General features: G+C 42.3%; 1 protein-coding gene across 1 annotated transcript in view; it reads left to right on the forward strand.

The window, feature by feature from the left end:
• NOL10 (nucleolar protein 10) overlaps positions 1-16,414 on the forward strand; it is a 72,684-nt gene that overhangs the window by 26,478 nt on the left and 29,792 nt on the right. The window contains exons 12-13 of the mRNA XM_060233933.1: positions 2,473-2,539; positions 7,228-7,280. Of these exons, the coding sequence (XP_060089916.1) occupies positions 2,473-2,539; positions 7,228-7,280 (120 nt within the window). The remainder of the gene's footprint in view (positions 1-2,472; positions 2,540-7,227; positions 7,281-16,414) is intronic.

The raw sequence follows: 16,414 nt of genomic DNA on the forward strand, positions 1-16,414 counted from the left end.
CTGAGGCAGTCTCTGAGTGGGCCTTGTGTTTCCCAGGACTAATAGTGACTTCAGCATCCATTTGGACACAGCCCTGACTGTTGCTCTCTTGGACTTTATGTTGTCTATGGCAGTACTGGGACTCTCCCAAGTTGTATCAACCTCTGCTTATGAAGCAGGTCACACACTGGATCTAGTTTTCTGCACAGGTATAGATCTGGATGTCTAGGTCATAGAGTCAGTGCCACGGTTTGATCACTTCCTCTTAAAAGTTGGTGTGAAATCTACCACCTGCCTCCACAAGGGTGCTGAGGAAATTTTGGCTCGTCCTTGGAAACTTATGAATCTAGTTGGATACCAGGATGCTCTGCAGGATGTACCTGCCAGTGGTTCCCTTGATGAGCTTACCAACCATTGGAGTAATGGTCTTCGGTCAACCATCAATTAAATTGCTCCCCAACCTCCTCTGTGCCCTTGGTCTTTTCCTGCTCTTGGTATATCAAGGAGCTGAGAAATACAAAGAGGTAGCTCAGATGGTTAGGGTGATCCTGGTGATGGTCTTGTGATGAAGTAGCGAGAATATGCTATAGAGCTCAGTTGAAAGCCTATAAGATGGCAGTTAAGGCACAATTACTTTTCTGTGCCCACTGGTTCACATCCAACCCCAATTATTTAGGATAGTTTGAAATTTGACTACCCTGCAACTAGAGTCCCAAATTGATAATGATTTGGTATTTAGCTGTGACATTTTTGCAAACTTTTTTTGCAGATAAAATCTCACAACTCTGCCATGATCTTACTGCCGGTTTTAAGTCTGGCATATGGGGGGTGGGGGGCCGGCTCCATCTGGTCCTGTTTTGGGCCACTTCCACTTGCTCTCCTGGCAGAATGACCCCAATGAGTCCTCCTTCAGAGGCCAAAGAGCCTCTGTCAGTAAAAGGCCTTGCCCTCTTCCCCTACCTTTTACTGATAGAAAACAAGGCTTGAAGCCTGGCAGTACTGTTGAGGTTTCCTAGCAACTGGGATCACCTTTTTTTAAAGGTAGTTTGTACAGCTTCTATTACTTTGAGATTTTAACCCTCCTCCCCCAATGTATTTGTAGATTTCATGTTTTTTCTGAAGACGTGGGGCTTTTCTCAGGTTTGTGGAAAGATCTGTCTAGTCCATTCATGGCTTCCAGCCACTGTATATAAGTATGCACAAATTTTGCCATTTTGAGAATGAGATATATTGATAATAAAAAGCTTTTGAACAAATCATATGTCTGGGTTAGCCTGGGCAACGTGTTTGCTTCATTTGGAAGACAGATGACTAATTACAGCAGAATATACAGCAAAATGGGGAGCTGTATTTCAGGACTTGGATCTCACTGAAGATTTTTGCTGGCAGGGGAGCAATTTTTCCCAGTTCTCCTCTCCTGCTGCTCCCCTCCAGTTCCCCAATTATGTTGTTCCTGGGGGTAACTTGACCTACAAGACCAACATTTCATAGAGCACTGGGAACTACTACAGGAAGGGCGAAGAGATGAGAATGTCACCCCAAGGACAGAAATCCTTTCCATCAGCAGAGGTGCTCTGTAGGATTCAGCCCCAGGTTTCTAGATTTATGGTTATTCCAGACCCGTTTAGCTGCCACTATCTTTCAGTAGATGAAAGCTCCCAACGTATATTGCGCACCAGAGAATCTACTCAGTTGAAACAAAATTGTCATGGACTGCATGCAGACGTCATATGCAACTATAGTTTATAATTTATATTTTGATCAAAACCCAGTTAGTTGTGACATCTGGATATAGACAGTTCTCCAGAATGGGGTTGGTTGGCATCAAGCTACAGTTGGTAGCTGGTTTGTCAGGAAGGCTTGTTGTCATGTCTAAATTCACAAAACTAAATTGTGGATAAGTACCACCTCACAACGACAGCAGGATAGGATAGGAATGTTGTTTTCCCTGATGGGAGGTAGGAGAAAGGCAAGAAGTAGACTAGAATATATTTCTTGCATCTGATTGAAGGGTATTGCTCTGTGTAGGATTGTGCTGTTAGTCTAAGTCCATTGAGGTCAGTGGGCATGGTGTCACTCTGTTAGGATTGTACTGACTGAGTATAGTTTTAACAGTGTTTACTGAAGAATTTTTCACATTTAGGGCAAATGTATCTAATCTCTAGCTAGTGGGAATTTGTATCATGCTGGTGAAGGGTTGAGCCATGACCACACTGGCAGTTTTTATTTATTTATTTATTTGAAAAATGAAATACATCTTCAGAATCATGAAGTTAAGATAAGTATTGGGAGGTGGGAAGGAGCTAGAACAAAGTCTTCGTAGGGTTCCTCTCTATAGGATTCTTGCCTGTAATACAGTGTTCTTTGAATTGACTTCAGCTATGGATTTATCAAACCATAGTGGCTGGCTTGCTCTGTGGTGTGCTTGTTCTCTGTGTTCTAACTTCAGAAAAGAGGAATGCTCAGTCTTGTTTCATGTTTGTTCTGTTTCAGGGGAAAATATTCACTTCCATGGAGCCTGAACATGGTATTAATGATGTCTGTATATATCCTAATTCAGGTAGGTAGAAATTTATCATTCTTGCATTTTACTGTGTGAAACCAGCTGAAACTGAATTCATAGTTTTCCTTTCTGGCAATAGTTGATTGTAGCCCATCCTGGGTTTATTATGACTTAAAAAAAAGAAATTAAATTGGTGCAATACTTTGGTTGGAATTGTCACATTTTGTTGTTCATCAGACAAGTGTCTAGTATTTACATTCATTTGGATCCAACCAACCTTTTCACTTAATCTTACCCTTCTTACTAAAGTACCCATGCATCTTTTGTCCAAGAAGATCCCATGATCTCCAGTATAGTGTTTTTGGAGGGTGAAAAAGGACCCCTCTGTCCTTTTTTTCATCAGATGCTTGGAGCCAGCTTCCTATATTGAGGGGTTTTTTAGTGCTTTCATTGCTTGGTAGATTGTAAATCTTTCTTTACTTAAAAAAAATTCCCATATCCAAACTGGATATCTGATTCCTCATCCTCAAGTTTCGTAATGAATTACCTGCAATGTCTAATTTTTTTAAAAAATAAGAAACAAGTTACATTATACTTTAACCTATTAATAGGCTGTTTCTTAAATCTGTCTGAAACCATTTTTAGGTAGTCTGCTTTGTGGTTCAGTGGGAATGTCTCTCTTTCTGAGGAAGCTGGTGTTACTTAACACACACACACACACACACACACAGAGTTCCAATATATGTGCCATGGAAAATATCACGTTCAGGAGGAAACTTTTCTCCTCTTTACTGTGATGTTTCAGAGTTTAGACAAATGGTTTATTTAATAATTATATTTCCCAAAACAAAAATAGAACTGAATAAAATCAACTTTCAGGAGAAGGAAGCATCTGAGATGTGTGAACATCCTTCTATTCTCTGGTTTAAAAGTTTTGGTTGGGTGCTCTAAAACAGTCACTGGAGCATGATTCAAGTGGGGTAGTCATGTTGGTCTGAAGTCTTGTATCTGTATCTGACAAAGTGTGCTTGCACACAAAAAAGCTTATACTTATACCGTGAATAAAAATTTTTTGGTCTTAAAGGTGCCACTGGATTTCTGCCAATGGGGCATGTTAGTGAAAGGGATTTTTGCTGCTGCTTTCTGTCCCACTCCCAGTTTCCCCTTCTGGCTGTGTCCCCCTATGCAGCTGTTCTCAAAGGACCCCCAACCATCAGAAGTGGTTTCGCAAAGTCTGCTGTAGGAAGGGGGAGAAGTAGCAAATAAAAAGCGTCCAGGCAAATAGATATGAAAAACCTCAGCTTGAGTCCCTGAAGAGCCGCTGCCAGTCTGAGTAGGCAATACTGACTTTGATGGACCGAAGGTCTAATTCAGTATAAGGCAGCTTCATGTGTTCATATATGTTCATATGTTCAAATATCCTTCCTGCAAACTTGCCTCTGTTTGTAGAATCAAACCCAACACAGACTTTAAACTTTCAAGAAACTGTTTATATTTTCCCTTTGTGGCACTCTTATTCTACTACTGAGAGAGCCAGTGTGGTGTAGTAGTTAAGAGCGGTGGACTCTAATCTGAAGAATCGGGGTTTTTTCTGCACTCTTCCAAATGAAGCCAGCTGGGTGACCTGGGTGACAGCTCTCAGAGCTCTCTCAGCCCTCAAAATAAGTCTAGCTCACCACCTAGTGGTGCATAATGCTAAAAATTAGACCTTAAGGCTGCCAGACAATTTTCAGATCTCCTGGCTATAGTACACACAATGTGTAATGATAACAATATCCTACTACCAAGGGCTCTCTATTCCAGGACTGGTGATATTTTGTTTCATATTCATTTATTGTTTGTAATTTAAATATTAGGCAGACAACAATGCCCTACCCATGTTAACTGCAGGCATCTAATTGTGAAGGTTATCAGCATGGCATAGTGGTTAAACCATCGCACTAGGACAGGGGTGGCCAGACTGTGGCTCAGGAGCCACAAGTGGCTCTTTCACACATATTGTGCAGCTCTTGAAACCCCCACTGCCCTGTTGGCCAGCTTGGAGAAGACATTTGTCTTTTTAAATCGCTTCTCCAAGCCAAGCTAGCCAACATGGGGGGCTTGGAGAGCACATTTAAAGTTAAAGTTCCTTTCTCCCCATCTCTGTCTCTCTCCTCCCTCCCTCCCTCCTTCCTGCCTTGCTTTCCACTGTTCTTTCTTTTCTTTCCGTCTTTCCTTCTTTCCCTATTGCTTTCTCCCCCTCACATTCATGTCTTGTGGCTCTCAAACATCTGACATTTATTCTATGTGGCTCTTACATTAAGCAAGTTTGGTCACCCCTGCCCTAAGGTTTGGAGAGCTATGTTCAGATCTCTGGTTTTGCCGTGGAAGCTCACCAAGTAGTCTTCAGTCAGTCACACACTTTCAACTTAACTTACCTCACCTCACAGCCTTGCTGGGAGGATAAAATGCAGGCGTGGAGGGGGAAACAATAGTGTATGCCAGGGTTTCCCAAACTTTTCTTTCCCATGGCCCAGTTATTTTTACACTTTTCCTTCGTGGCCCACTAAAATTTGGGGGTGGAGCCAGGAGACTTTGGGGGTAGAGCCGGGAGACAGGAATTATGTCATTTCCTGTGGTGTCACTTCCAGGTCAAGGGCCAAGTGATGTCACTTCCAGGGCACACTGAACCAAAACTCCACTTTTTCCTGTGATGTCACTTCCAGGGCACTCCCCGAAACCTGCCTCTTCTGAAGTAACTTTGTTTTCAGAAAAATCTCTCTGAAACTCATGCTGAGCCAAAATGGGAGTGGAAAGTGGGTGGTCTGCAACTTTTTCATACTTTCCCAGGGTCCTCTCTTTCCACCCTCACACCTGCATGCACCTATCTGTTTGTGTGTTCTTCTTCAGCTTGCAATCACTCATAATGCCCATGTTCAATTGCCTGCACCACCTACAAACCCCTTCCTCAACAGCACTGGCCAGTGTATGCAGTTGGAAGTGCTATTGCCATTGCCATCAGGAATTCCAGTGCTGTGTACCACCCACACTGGGCCCTGGCAGCTGAGGTGTACCTCAAAATATGTTGACACATTTAGTAGGCCCTTCCTTCAGCTGCTGCTACTGGAACCCTTCCTCAGGCTACAACCAAGCTTACTTGGTTTCAAGAAAATCTTTGGACAGCTATTTTTCATACTTTTCCTTGACTGAAACACTGGGAAATTGTTGTGAAAGGAAGCTGAGAATTGTACTGCAATTAATAAATTAATTTCAAGTTCTATAAAGTTCATACAAGCTTTTCTGCAGTTATCCCAAAAAGGATATTTATGAGGCGTTTGCAGCTTTTTACTGGCTGTGTTTCCCATGCCTTTAAAAGCAACCTGTTGTGCAGATATTTAGCCAGTGAACTTCTTTCATCCTTTACAATATCTACAGGAGGAGTTTAATGTTGGTGTCAGACAGCTGTTAAAAGCAGGACCAGTAAAATTGTGCCAAGTTCATAGTACCATCACTTCCAGTGCTGTTGAGATATACAGCAGTAATCTCCAATAATCTCTTTTTGCCCCACACGTCTAACTCCCACTCCCACAGAAATCTCATAGAAAGGCCAGCTGGCTACAACTGGGGGTGCCAATTTTTCAATGACAGAGCTCCTATGTCTGCGACAACAGTGATGAACAGAAAAGTTTCATCCAATAAAAATGGAAGGAAAGAAAGGGAAAGAATGACATGGAAGGAAAGAAAAAGAAAGACATGGAAAGAAAGAACATAAGAATATAAGCAAAGCCATGTTGGATCAGACCAGTGGGCCATGCAGTCCAAAATTCTCTCATACAATGCCCCAAAAGCACCAGAATGTCCGCTAGTGGGGCCAAGGCACTAGAAGCCCTCTCACTGTTGCTTCCCCCCACCCCCAGCACCAAGAATACAGACAGAGCATCCCTTGCAGAAAGAAAAAGAAAGAAGGGGGGACAAAGGGGGAAAAAGCCTTATTCACCATCAGATTACCCCAGTCAGCAACAATTCTGCCTGGGGGTCGTTTGGTAAAAAAAAATAGCCAATGGAATGCCCATTCCCCGCCCCTCCCAGTGAAAAACACACACCCCTTCCCAGGCCTCCCAGGAAATCTCCCCAAAAGAACATACTGCAAGGCACATGGAAGCTCATACCCTGAAGAACGCTTCATGGATCTAAAGTGCCAGTGGATGCCAGCTTTTCTCTCAAACACTGGGAGAGGGGGAGAAGGAAGGAGAGGCAGCCCAGCTCCTCTCTCCACAACACAGAGACGGGGGAAGGAAGGAAGGAAGCCAAACAGAGCTCAGGCTTTGCAGCCTGTGTCAGTCTTCAAGGCTAGCTTTTCTCTGCACAACAGAGAGATGGTGGAAGGAAGGAAGCAGAGCAGAGGCCATGCTTTGCTGGGGGCGGGGCTAGCTTTGGCTTTTCTTGTGACCCGGTAGTGAGGCTTCCGTGGCCCGGTACCGGTTCCCGACCCTGCAAATGGGAAACAGTGGTGTAAGCTATTTTGGGTCTCATGGGAGAAGAAAAGCAAGATATGTATGTGCAAATATGTATTTATTTACAGCGCTTATACTTTACCTTTCTGCCCATATTGGCATTCAAGGTCATTTACAACGCATTTGATAAAGTTACAGTGATTTGGAATTAAAAGTAACAATGGCTTCATTCTCAAGAAAAGCCTAGTTCCGTTCACAGTTTTTTTTTAAAAAGTGTTTTGCAGCATTATCAGCTGTTTTCTGTCTCTTTAGGAATGCTGTTCACAGCCAATGAAGCGCCCAAAATGAATATCTACTACATTCCAGTAAGTAAAGAGCACCTCTCTTTTCCTGGAAATGGTTTTCTGCTATCACCACAATGACATCAGTCCTGTCCACTTTGTTTTTAAAACTAGCATCTGGTTACGCTATAGATATGATTTAAAGTGGAATTAGTGCTGCGTGACGGCAAAATCATACCATGTCGCTCAAATTATAATCTGTATAAGTTCACGGGCTTTGCCTTTTTCTGCTGAAAATAATACAGCAGAAAGACAATGAATGTATTTCATTGCCTAGTCAACTCAACTGACATAATGTAAATCTCCTCCTGGTTTTAAAAAAGAAGAATTAGACTGGATTTTACCCAGAGACAAGGCTTTTTCAGTGATAGCACCTCTCCTGTTAAATGCCCCTGAGGATCTTTGGATGCCACCTTACTGCCTTTTAGGTGCCGAGGCAAACTTCTCAACCGCCCCCTGGCTTCTAGAGAGGGTCTATGTTTTTAGCCGTTTTTATGGTCAACTTTTAGCATGAGGATTGCTTTATAAACATTTTTTTCAAGCTGTTGTTTATGCCCAGCTTGTTTGTATGGGCTATTGTTGATAATTTTATGCTGTCTTAAGGATTTCATAGGTTTTTTTTTGTTATTTATACTTTATTAAGTTTTCCATAAAGCATATCACGGACATTCATTCCATCGAACGAACAGAGGCACTCATCCAACACCTTGTGCACCACCACCACATATTCTCCTAATCTGAACTGCCTGAACTGATCAAGTTAATTAGATGCCGGCGTGCCAAATCCCCAGCTCAAGAGCCCCCGGATAAACAAGTCCCAGACTTCAAAATGCAGAGCTTTAAACATTAGATGCTTCTAGAAAAGCCGCCCAAATCTCTTCAAATTGTTGTTGTTGACATTGCCGGCGATATGCTATCCTTTCTTGCACAGCCAAAGCATACATTCCCTCTAGCCAAGTAGTAATTGTGCCGGTGAAGTCTTCACGCCACTGCAGCAGGATAAGCCGCTTCGCAATCATTATCGCACGTGCCGCCCATCTTCGCTGCCAGGATTTCATAGTTTTACTTTGTGAGTTGCCTCAAAAAGGTCTGTGGAGAGGCAGTATGTACATTTTTAAAGGTGTCCATATTCAGTGGCATTGAGAAGCGCAAACTGGTGTGGGGGGGGGAGTTAACTGTTGAAATGAAAAAAATCATAAGCATATATAAACATTAGGACTGGTATCCAAAATGCTTCTTGGGGCCTTGAGTGCTATTTTCCCCATTACTTTCTTCTTGAACACCAGACTCACTTTTTATACACACTGCTTGTGAAAGCCCCTGAGCTTCAGAAGTGACTTGCAAGAAGCAGCAGCCTGAATAACCCAAAACGGCTAAAGCTTGTGAAAGCTCAAAAGCAAAACAGGGGGGGTGGCTGTGGTTAGAACTTAGATGTGAGATCACCAAGGAAGGCCAGGGTTGCTTTGCAGAGGATGGGAGACCACCAAGGAAGATTAGGGTGACTATGCAACAGAAGGCAATGGCAAACCACCTCGGCTCATCTCTTGCCTAGCAGGGATTGTCATAAATTAGTTGTGATCTGATAGCATGTTGTTGTTATAAATTAGTTGTGATCTGATAGCACGTTGTTGTTGTTCATCATCATCATCATCATCATCATCATCAAGATACCAGTCCACAGCTCAGTAGTGTAAATGGGGCTATGCCCTCATTCTTTGGCTTTAAGTGTAGAATGCTATCCTAAACTAAGCAGAAACTGTTGTGCTAGCAGCCTAATTTCAAGCCATGGTTAATATTCCTTACGGGCTGGTTCATATCAAAGGATGGCATATAAGAGCAGTCATGCAATATTTTGAAGAAAGGCTCTTCTCATCTTCCAAGTATGCCACTGTAGGAAGTCGGAAAAATGAAATAAAGGGCTCATTCAGATCTTGGTTTTCACAGAGTAATCTTGGCATGTGGCGAAAGTGAGGCTGCTGTTTGTTACTAGATTATACTGATTTGGGTTTCAGGTACTATTTTTCTCCTCTCTAAACTTTGATAACACTTGCTATAATGTTAGAGCTGCCAGTCACATCTTTCTTTGATGATTACTAGGAAGGGGGAAATGCAGTTTTCCAGGAACCACATGGTTTTGCCTTTCTTCTGCCCTGCATCATGTTTATACTAGTTTTGCTTCCCTGGGTTTGTTTGGGTTCTGGCTCAAAATGGAGATATTGCCATTCTCTGTCTCTTCAACCACTGTGATAGGTAGAACACAGAAATGTACGCCATGACACAGGGTCCCATCAGAGCAGTAAGCCAATAGGAACTGTTTACTGGAGAAAAGATCTGAACAGAGAAAGGTTAAATTAATCAGGAGCCATGTTTTGAGGATAGAGGGAGAAGGGTTAATCTAATGGGATGGTGAATTAATGATCTGAGGAAATATCAGATACTGAAAAACATCTTTCATTTATGTGCACAGATAAGAATAATAGATATAAAGGTGCCCACTAGGCATGGCCATGATCCGATGCACAAATTGCAATTCGTGCATGAACCAGGCAGATTTGTGGTTCCTTCCTTGACGATTCATTTGGTTTATTTTTGCAGTTCATTCTCCCAGACAGCCTGGCACTGATTCATTCAATTTCTAACGCTGGGGGTGGACTTCTGGGAGCCCTAGAAACACCCATAGCAGTTTGATTGGCCGCTCTGGGAGCCAGTCAAGGAGCTCCCATTCTGCAGCATGAAGAGAGAAGAGCTAGTCATGAGAGCCGAAGCTGAGCTTTCTTGGGGCATCTACTTTGGGGGATGATAACTTGGACATTCCAAATTCAGTCTTTGCCAAACTTGGTGGGCAGGTGGAGGAGAGCCTGCTGAACACTCACATACGTAGTAATAGGGAATACTATAGCATGAATTATCTTGACTTTGTTTAAAACAATTTTATTTCAGTAACATATGGTAACAATCAATTCTTCGCATTAATAAATACTTCTTTCTATCTATCCCATATATTACTTTTCTAATCCCCCCGTTACTTGACCCCCGCTGGTGTTGTATACTTAAAATACTAATATTTAAAGGTACCACTAATAAAACAAAAATTTCTATTTTTCTTTCTTTTAAAACTTAATCATTATCAAAAATTGTCCAATGTCCTTTTATTTTCCACTCTTTTTCTATATAACTTCTAAACTTCTTCCACGCCAATGTGAAAGTTTCTAAATCATAGTCTTTTAAAATTCTTGTCAATTTGTCCATTTCACTCCATGTTATAACTTTTAAGATCCAATCCCATTTCTCTGGTATTCTCTCTTGCTTCCACAGCTGCACATACAATGTCCTAGCAGCTGAGAGCAAGTACCAAATTATAGTTCTATCTTCTTTTGGAAATTTCTCCATATATAATCCCAACAGAAAAGTCTCTGCAACTTTCTTGATTTCATATCCCAAGATCCTAGATATTTCTTGTTGAATCATCTGCCAATATTTTTTTGCTCTTTCACAAGTCCACCACATATGGTAAAAAGAACCTTCATGTTTTTTACACTTCCAACATCTATCTGGCATCTTATTGTTCATCTTTGCCAACTTTTTAGGAGTTATGTACCATCTATACATCATTTTAAAACAGTTCTCTTTAATACTATGACATGTTGAAAGCTTTATAGAATTCTTCCAAAGATATTCCTAAGTTTCCATCTGTATTTCTTTATTTACATTAATTGCCCACTTAATCATTTGAGATTTCACTACTTCATATTCTGTAGACTATTTAAAAAGCAGTTTATATATTTTTGAAATTAATTTTTCATTATCTCCAAGCAGAACTATTTCCATTTCTGTTTGTTCTTTTCTTATTCCTTCAGTTTTGATATCTTTTTCCACCAAGCACTTTATTCGTTGCATTTGAAACCAATCATATTTATTATTCAACTCTTTTGCAGTTTTCAGCTCTATTTTACTGCCTTGTATTTTTTTATGACAACCACTTTTCTTCACCCGCTTCAGCTATTATTTTTATCACTTCTGCTGGCACTATCCATAACGGTTTTCTCTCATCCCCATATTGCTTAAATTTCATCCACGTATTCAACAAATTATTTCTAATATAATGGTGAGAGAAAAAACCATCCATCTTTTTTTTCCCATAGTACATATATGCGTGCCAGCCAAATTTATTTCCATGACCTTCCAACCCCAAAAGTTTTCTGTTTAGTAGCATCACCCAGTCTTTTATCCACACTAAGCAGACTGCTTCATGATATAGTTTTAAATCTGGTAATTGGAATCCTCCTCTCTCTTTTGCATCTGTTAAAATTTTCATTTTAATTCTTGGTTTCTTCCCAGCCCACACAAATTCTGAGATCTTCCTCTGCCATCTGTTAAACTGTTTGCTGTCCTTCACAATCGGAATAGTTTGAAATAGATACATTATTCTTGGTAAAATATTCATTTTAATTGCAGCTATTCTTCCCAGCAATGACAAATTAAGTTTATTCCATTTTATCATATCTTCATCCATTTTACGCCATAGCTTCTAATAATTATTTTTAAATAAATCAATATTCTTCATTGTTATCTCCACACCCAAATATTTTACCTTCGAAGTAACTTCACAACCCGTTAGCTTTTGTAACTCCTTTTGTTTACTTACTTGCATATTTTTACATAATTTTTTTTCTTTATTTATATAAAATCCCATCAGTTCTCCATATTTTTGTATTTTAGCTAAAGCAAAGGAGTTACTTGAGTGGGGTTTTCATTTATAAACATCATATCATCTGCAAATGCTCTATATTTATAAGTAAATCCTTTTATTTTTAATCCTATTTCTTTGTCGTCTTGAATTTGCATCAGTAAGATTTCAAGTGTCATTATAAACAACAATGGAGAGAGCTGACACCCTTGACTTGTACCTTTACTAATTATCATATCTTCTGTAAGTTCTGCATTTATACACAGCTTTGCACGTTGTTCAGTATATATTGCTTTTATCATCCTTATAAAGTCTTCTACCAACTCCATTTTCTCCATAACTGCAAACATAAAGTCCCAATTTAGATTATCAAATGCGTTCTCTGCATCCGCAAAGAATAATGCTACTTCCTTTTCTGGATGTCTTTCATAATACTCTACAATATTTAGGGGAGGGACAGTGGCTCAGTGGTAGAGCATCTGCTTGGTAAGCAGAAGGTCCCAGGTTCAATCCCTGGCATCTCCAAAAAAGGTTCCAGGCAAATAGGCGTGAAAAGCCTCAGCTTGAGACCCTGGAGAGCCGCTGCCAGTCTGAGAAGACCATACTGACTTTGATGGACCAAAGGTCTGATTCAGTGTAAGGCAGCTTCATATGTTCATATGTTCATATGTACAACAGTCCTAATATTGTCTCTTATCGGTCTTTTGGGAAGAAACCCCGCTTGATAAAACTTATCAAATATTGCTTAAGTTGTTCTGCCAGTATTCTTGTGTATATTTTATAATCGTTATTCAATAATGAAATTGGTCTATAATTTTTTACATTTGTGACATCTCTATCTTCTTCTGGAATTAACAAAATCACTGCTTCCTTCCATGTATTTGGTATTTTATCTTTTAATCTTATCATGCTCATCAATTTTTGGAGCTTCGGTATTAATTCCTCTTTAAAGGATTTAAAAAACTTAGCTGTATATCCATCTGGCCCAGGTGCCTTTCCAATTTTCATTGCATTGATCGCTGCTTCAATCTCTATTCTTTCAATTGGCGCATTCTAAACGTCTTTCATATTTTCTGTTAAGGGTGCTATTTTAATATTTTGAGGCATCTTAAAGACTAACTTGCTCATTGTGGCATGAACTTCTATAAGTCAAGAGCTCACTTTATCAAATGTAGGAACAGGCTTCCACAGACTGCACAACAAAATGTATATATAGTATGAGGAAACTTCACTGTGGTAGGGAATATCTTGGTTTTCCATTGTACCATTTTATTTTGGTCTGTGTAAGCTCAGCAGAACTTTGCTCAGTGTCTTGTTCAGCTGTCATGCTAAGAATATATTTGAAGAAGTTGTTTCAGCCATTTTGATAATATATTTAAGTAGATCCCCCTCCCCCCAGCATTCCTTCAAGGAGCTCCAGGCAGTATATATCATATGCCAGGGGTGTCCAAACTTCCTTAACGTAAGAGCCTCATTAAATAAACGTCAGATGTTTCAGAGCTGCAAGACATGAATGTCTGAGATCAGGCAGGCAGGAAGGAAGGAAGATGAGGGAGAGATTGAAAGAAAGCAACTTTAACTTTAAATGCATTTTCCAAATTGCTGACCGGCTTGGCTTGGAGAAGTGATTTAAAGAGAGAAATGTCTCTAATTCAGCTGACGTAGGGGCTTCGAGAGCCATCAAATATGTGTGAAAGAGCCACATGTGGTTCCTGAGCCACAGTTTGGCCATCCCTGTCATATGCCTTTCCTCCGTTTTATCTTCACAACAACAACCCTGTTTGGTAGGTTAAGAAAGGCCATAATAGGCCCAAGATCACCCAACATGCGTCACGGCAGAATGTATGATTTGAGCCTGGGCCTCCCATGGTCTAGTCATGTACTCTTGCCACTTTGGAACACTAGCATACTTAAAATTTACCAGTGACTCTCTGCTTGTTATTGAATGCTGTGGGCAGTGCTTGGTAACAAAAACCATGGTTGTTTTACAGTGCATTTCTAAGAAGAACTTTCCTGGATGAAATCATCATTGGGTAGGCCTCAGTAGGATTCTAAGTAGATCCTATTAGACGGTTCATCTAGTATGATGAGTGGCAATGGTGCACATCTCTTTTCCTGCTCCCAAACTCCAAGAAAGCCATTTTACCCACAATTGAGATAAATGTTTGTTTAAAACTAGAGAACAAAGAGAAACATGGGATGTATGGATTGCAAATTAACCTGTTTTGCAAAATCCTATGAGTAAAAATCAGCTCATTTTAAAATTGCATTGTATGTTAATTAAATCCATATAACTTTTAGTGCCACTTCTGTAGTATGAATTATAGGCTACAGATTGTAGCTGGTATTTTAAATATTGACTACTGAGCAGGCATTTGACGACAGCGTTGTTTTGCCTCCACAAACAGGAAGTATGGGCTTCCTATCTGTTTTCAGATAAGGGCTTTTGGTCTAAAAAGTAGCACAGTTGAGCTTATTCACAACAAAGGAAATCCTCTACTTCTCATCGTAACCTGTTGCCGCAAAGGAAATACACGCCTGTGAGCATAGGTGCGGAAACTGTCCAGCATGTGTCACTTGGAAATAATTTTCTGGTCATCCTGTAGAATCTTTTAACACATTTGGCTGCTCTGTTGGGAAGGGTGCTAGCAAACAGATGTGAAGCACAGCTATCCCTGCTAGAAGCAAGACACTGGGTGGATCCAGGCTGCTGTTCCTGTGGGCAACAGCAAGTTATTGTAACTGCAGAGTATGACTTTCTCACCTCCCCCCTCTTGTGGCACACTCAAATTCCCACTTGTGGCACAATCAAAATCCTGTACCCCCAGGAACAGGGAGGTATTTCGGGCTGCTGTGGGAGGGAGAAGGCTGTGCTCTGCAGACACAAGGACTTGAACCCACAGAAATACCCACTTGGATCCAAGCCTGTATTATTGATTACCAGCTGGGGATTGTGGGTTAGAGCTGTCTTATGGACAACTACCTGAACTGGTTCAACACTAGTCACTGTGTTGGTGAGCCCTGTGATGCTGCTGTAGAATTTTCAGAATCAGTAGGGAAAGTCTGCTTACATCTAGAGCAGTGGTGCAGGCACCACTGGAATTCTCATAGGCCCTAACGGAAGGGCTTTTTCCAGCGCCCCTTAAAGAGGCCGTGGTCCGGCCCCTCTTAAAAAAACCATCTTTAGACCCGGCCCAATTGGCACACTATAGGCCGGTCTCAAACCTGCCCTTTTTGGGCAAACTTATTGAGAGGGCAGTGGCGAGGCAGCTACAGACTTTCCTGGAGGACGCTTCCATCCTTGACCCACTTCAGTCCGGCTTCCGCCCAGGTCACGGGACGGAGACGGTGTTGGTTGCCCTGGTGGATGACCTTCAACGGCATCTGGATCGGGGTGGCTCGGCAGTACTGATGTTGTTGGACCTATCGGCGGCATTCGATACGGTCGACCATCGGCTGCTGACTTGCCACCTTGCCGACGCGGGGATTCAGGGGTTGGCCTTGCAGTGGCTTTCCTCCTTCCTTGAGGGTCGGGGACAAAGGGTCGCGATTGGGGGGGAACTGTCCCAGAGGCGCTCACTTAACTGTGGGGTGCCCCAGGGAGCGGTTCTCTCCCCGATGTTGTTTAACATCTATATGCGACCTCTTGCCCAGATTGCCCGAAGGTATGGGCTGGGGTGTCACCAGTATGCTGATGACACCCAGCTCTATCTACTTATGGACGGCCGACCGGTCTGCGCCCCAGAAAACCTGGACCGGGCACTACAGGCCGTGGCTGAGTGGCTCAGACTGAGTGGACTGACATTGAATCCTGCGAAGACAGAGGTCCTTTGTTTGGGCCGTCGGGGACCAGGAGGGGAAATCCCTCTGCCAGCTTTTGACGGTGTACCGCTGAGGCCAGCGGACAGGGTCAGGAGCCTGGGGGTGCTATTGGAGCCGTCCCTAAAGATGGAGGCTCAGATAGCGGCCACTGCCAAGTCCGCGTTTTTTCATCTTAGACGGGCAAGGCAGTTGGCCCCCTTCCTGGCCCCCGACGACCTAGCAACAGTGATCCATGCCACGGTCACCTCGAGGTTGGATTACTGCAATGCCCTCTACATGGGGCTGCCCCTGTGCCGGACCCGGAAATTGCAGCTAGTGCAGAATGCCGCGGCCCGGCTGTTACTGGGCCTCCCAAGGTGGGGGCACATCCGGCCGGGCCTTCGGGCTCTGCACTGGCTTCCAATAATATACCGAGTCCGGTACAAGGTGCTGGTCATCACCTTTAAAGCCCTATATGGCCTGGGACCTGCCTACCTGAGGGACCGTCTCTCCCCACACGTTCCCCAGAGAGCACTGAGGTCTGGCACTCAAAATCTGCTCATCATCCCCGGGCCCAAGGAAGTGCGTCTCAAGGCAACTAGAGACAGGGCCTTTTCCACAATGGCCCCTATGTGGTGGAACCAGCTACCGGAAGAGGTGAGGGCCCTGC

Source organism: Heteronotia binoei, chromosome 1 (genome assembly GCF_032191835.1).
Source record: "Heteronotia binoei isolate CCM8104 ecotype False Entrance Well chromosome 1, APGP_CSIRO_Hbin_v1, whole genome shotgun sequence".
NCBI classification, from domain to species: Eukaryota; Metazoa; Chordata; class Lepidosauria; order Squamata; family Gekkonidae; genus Heteronotia; species Heteronotia binoei.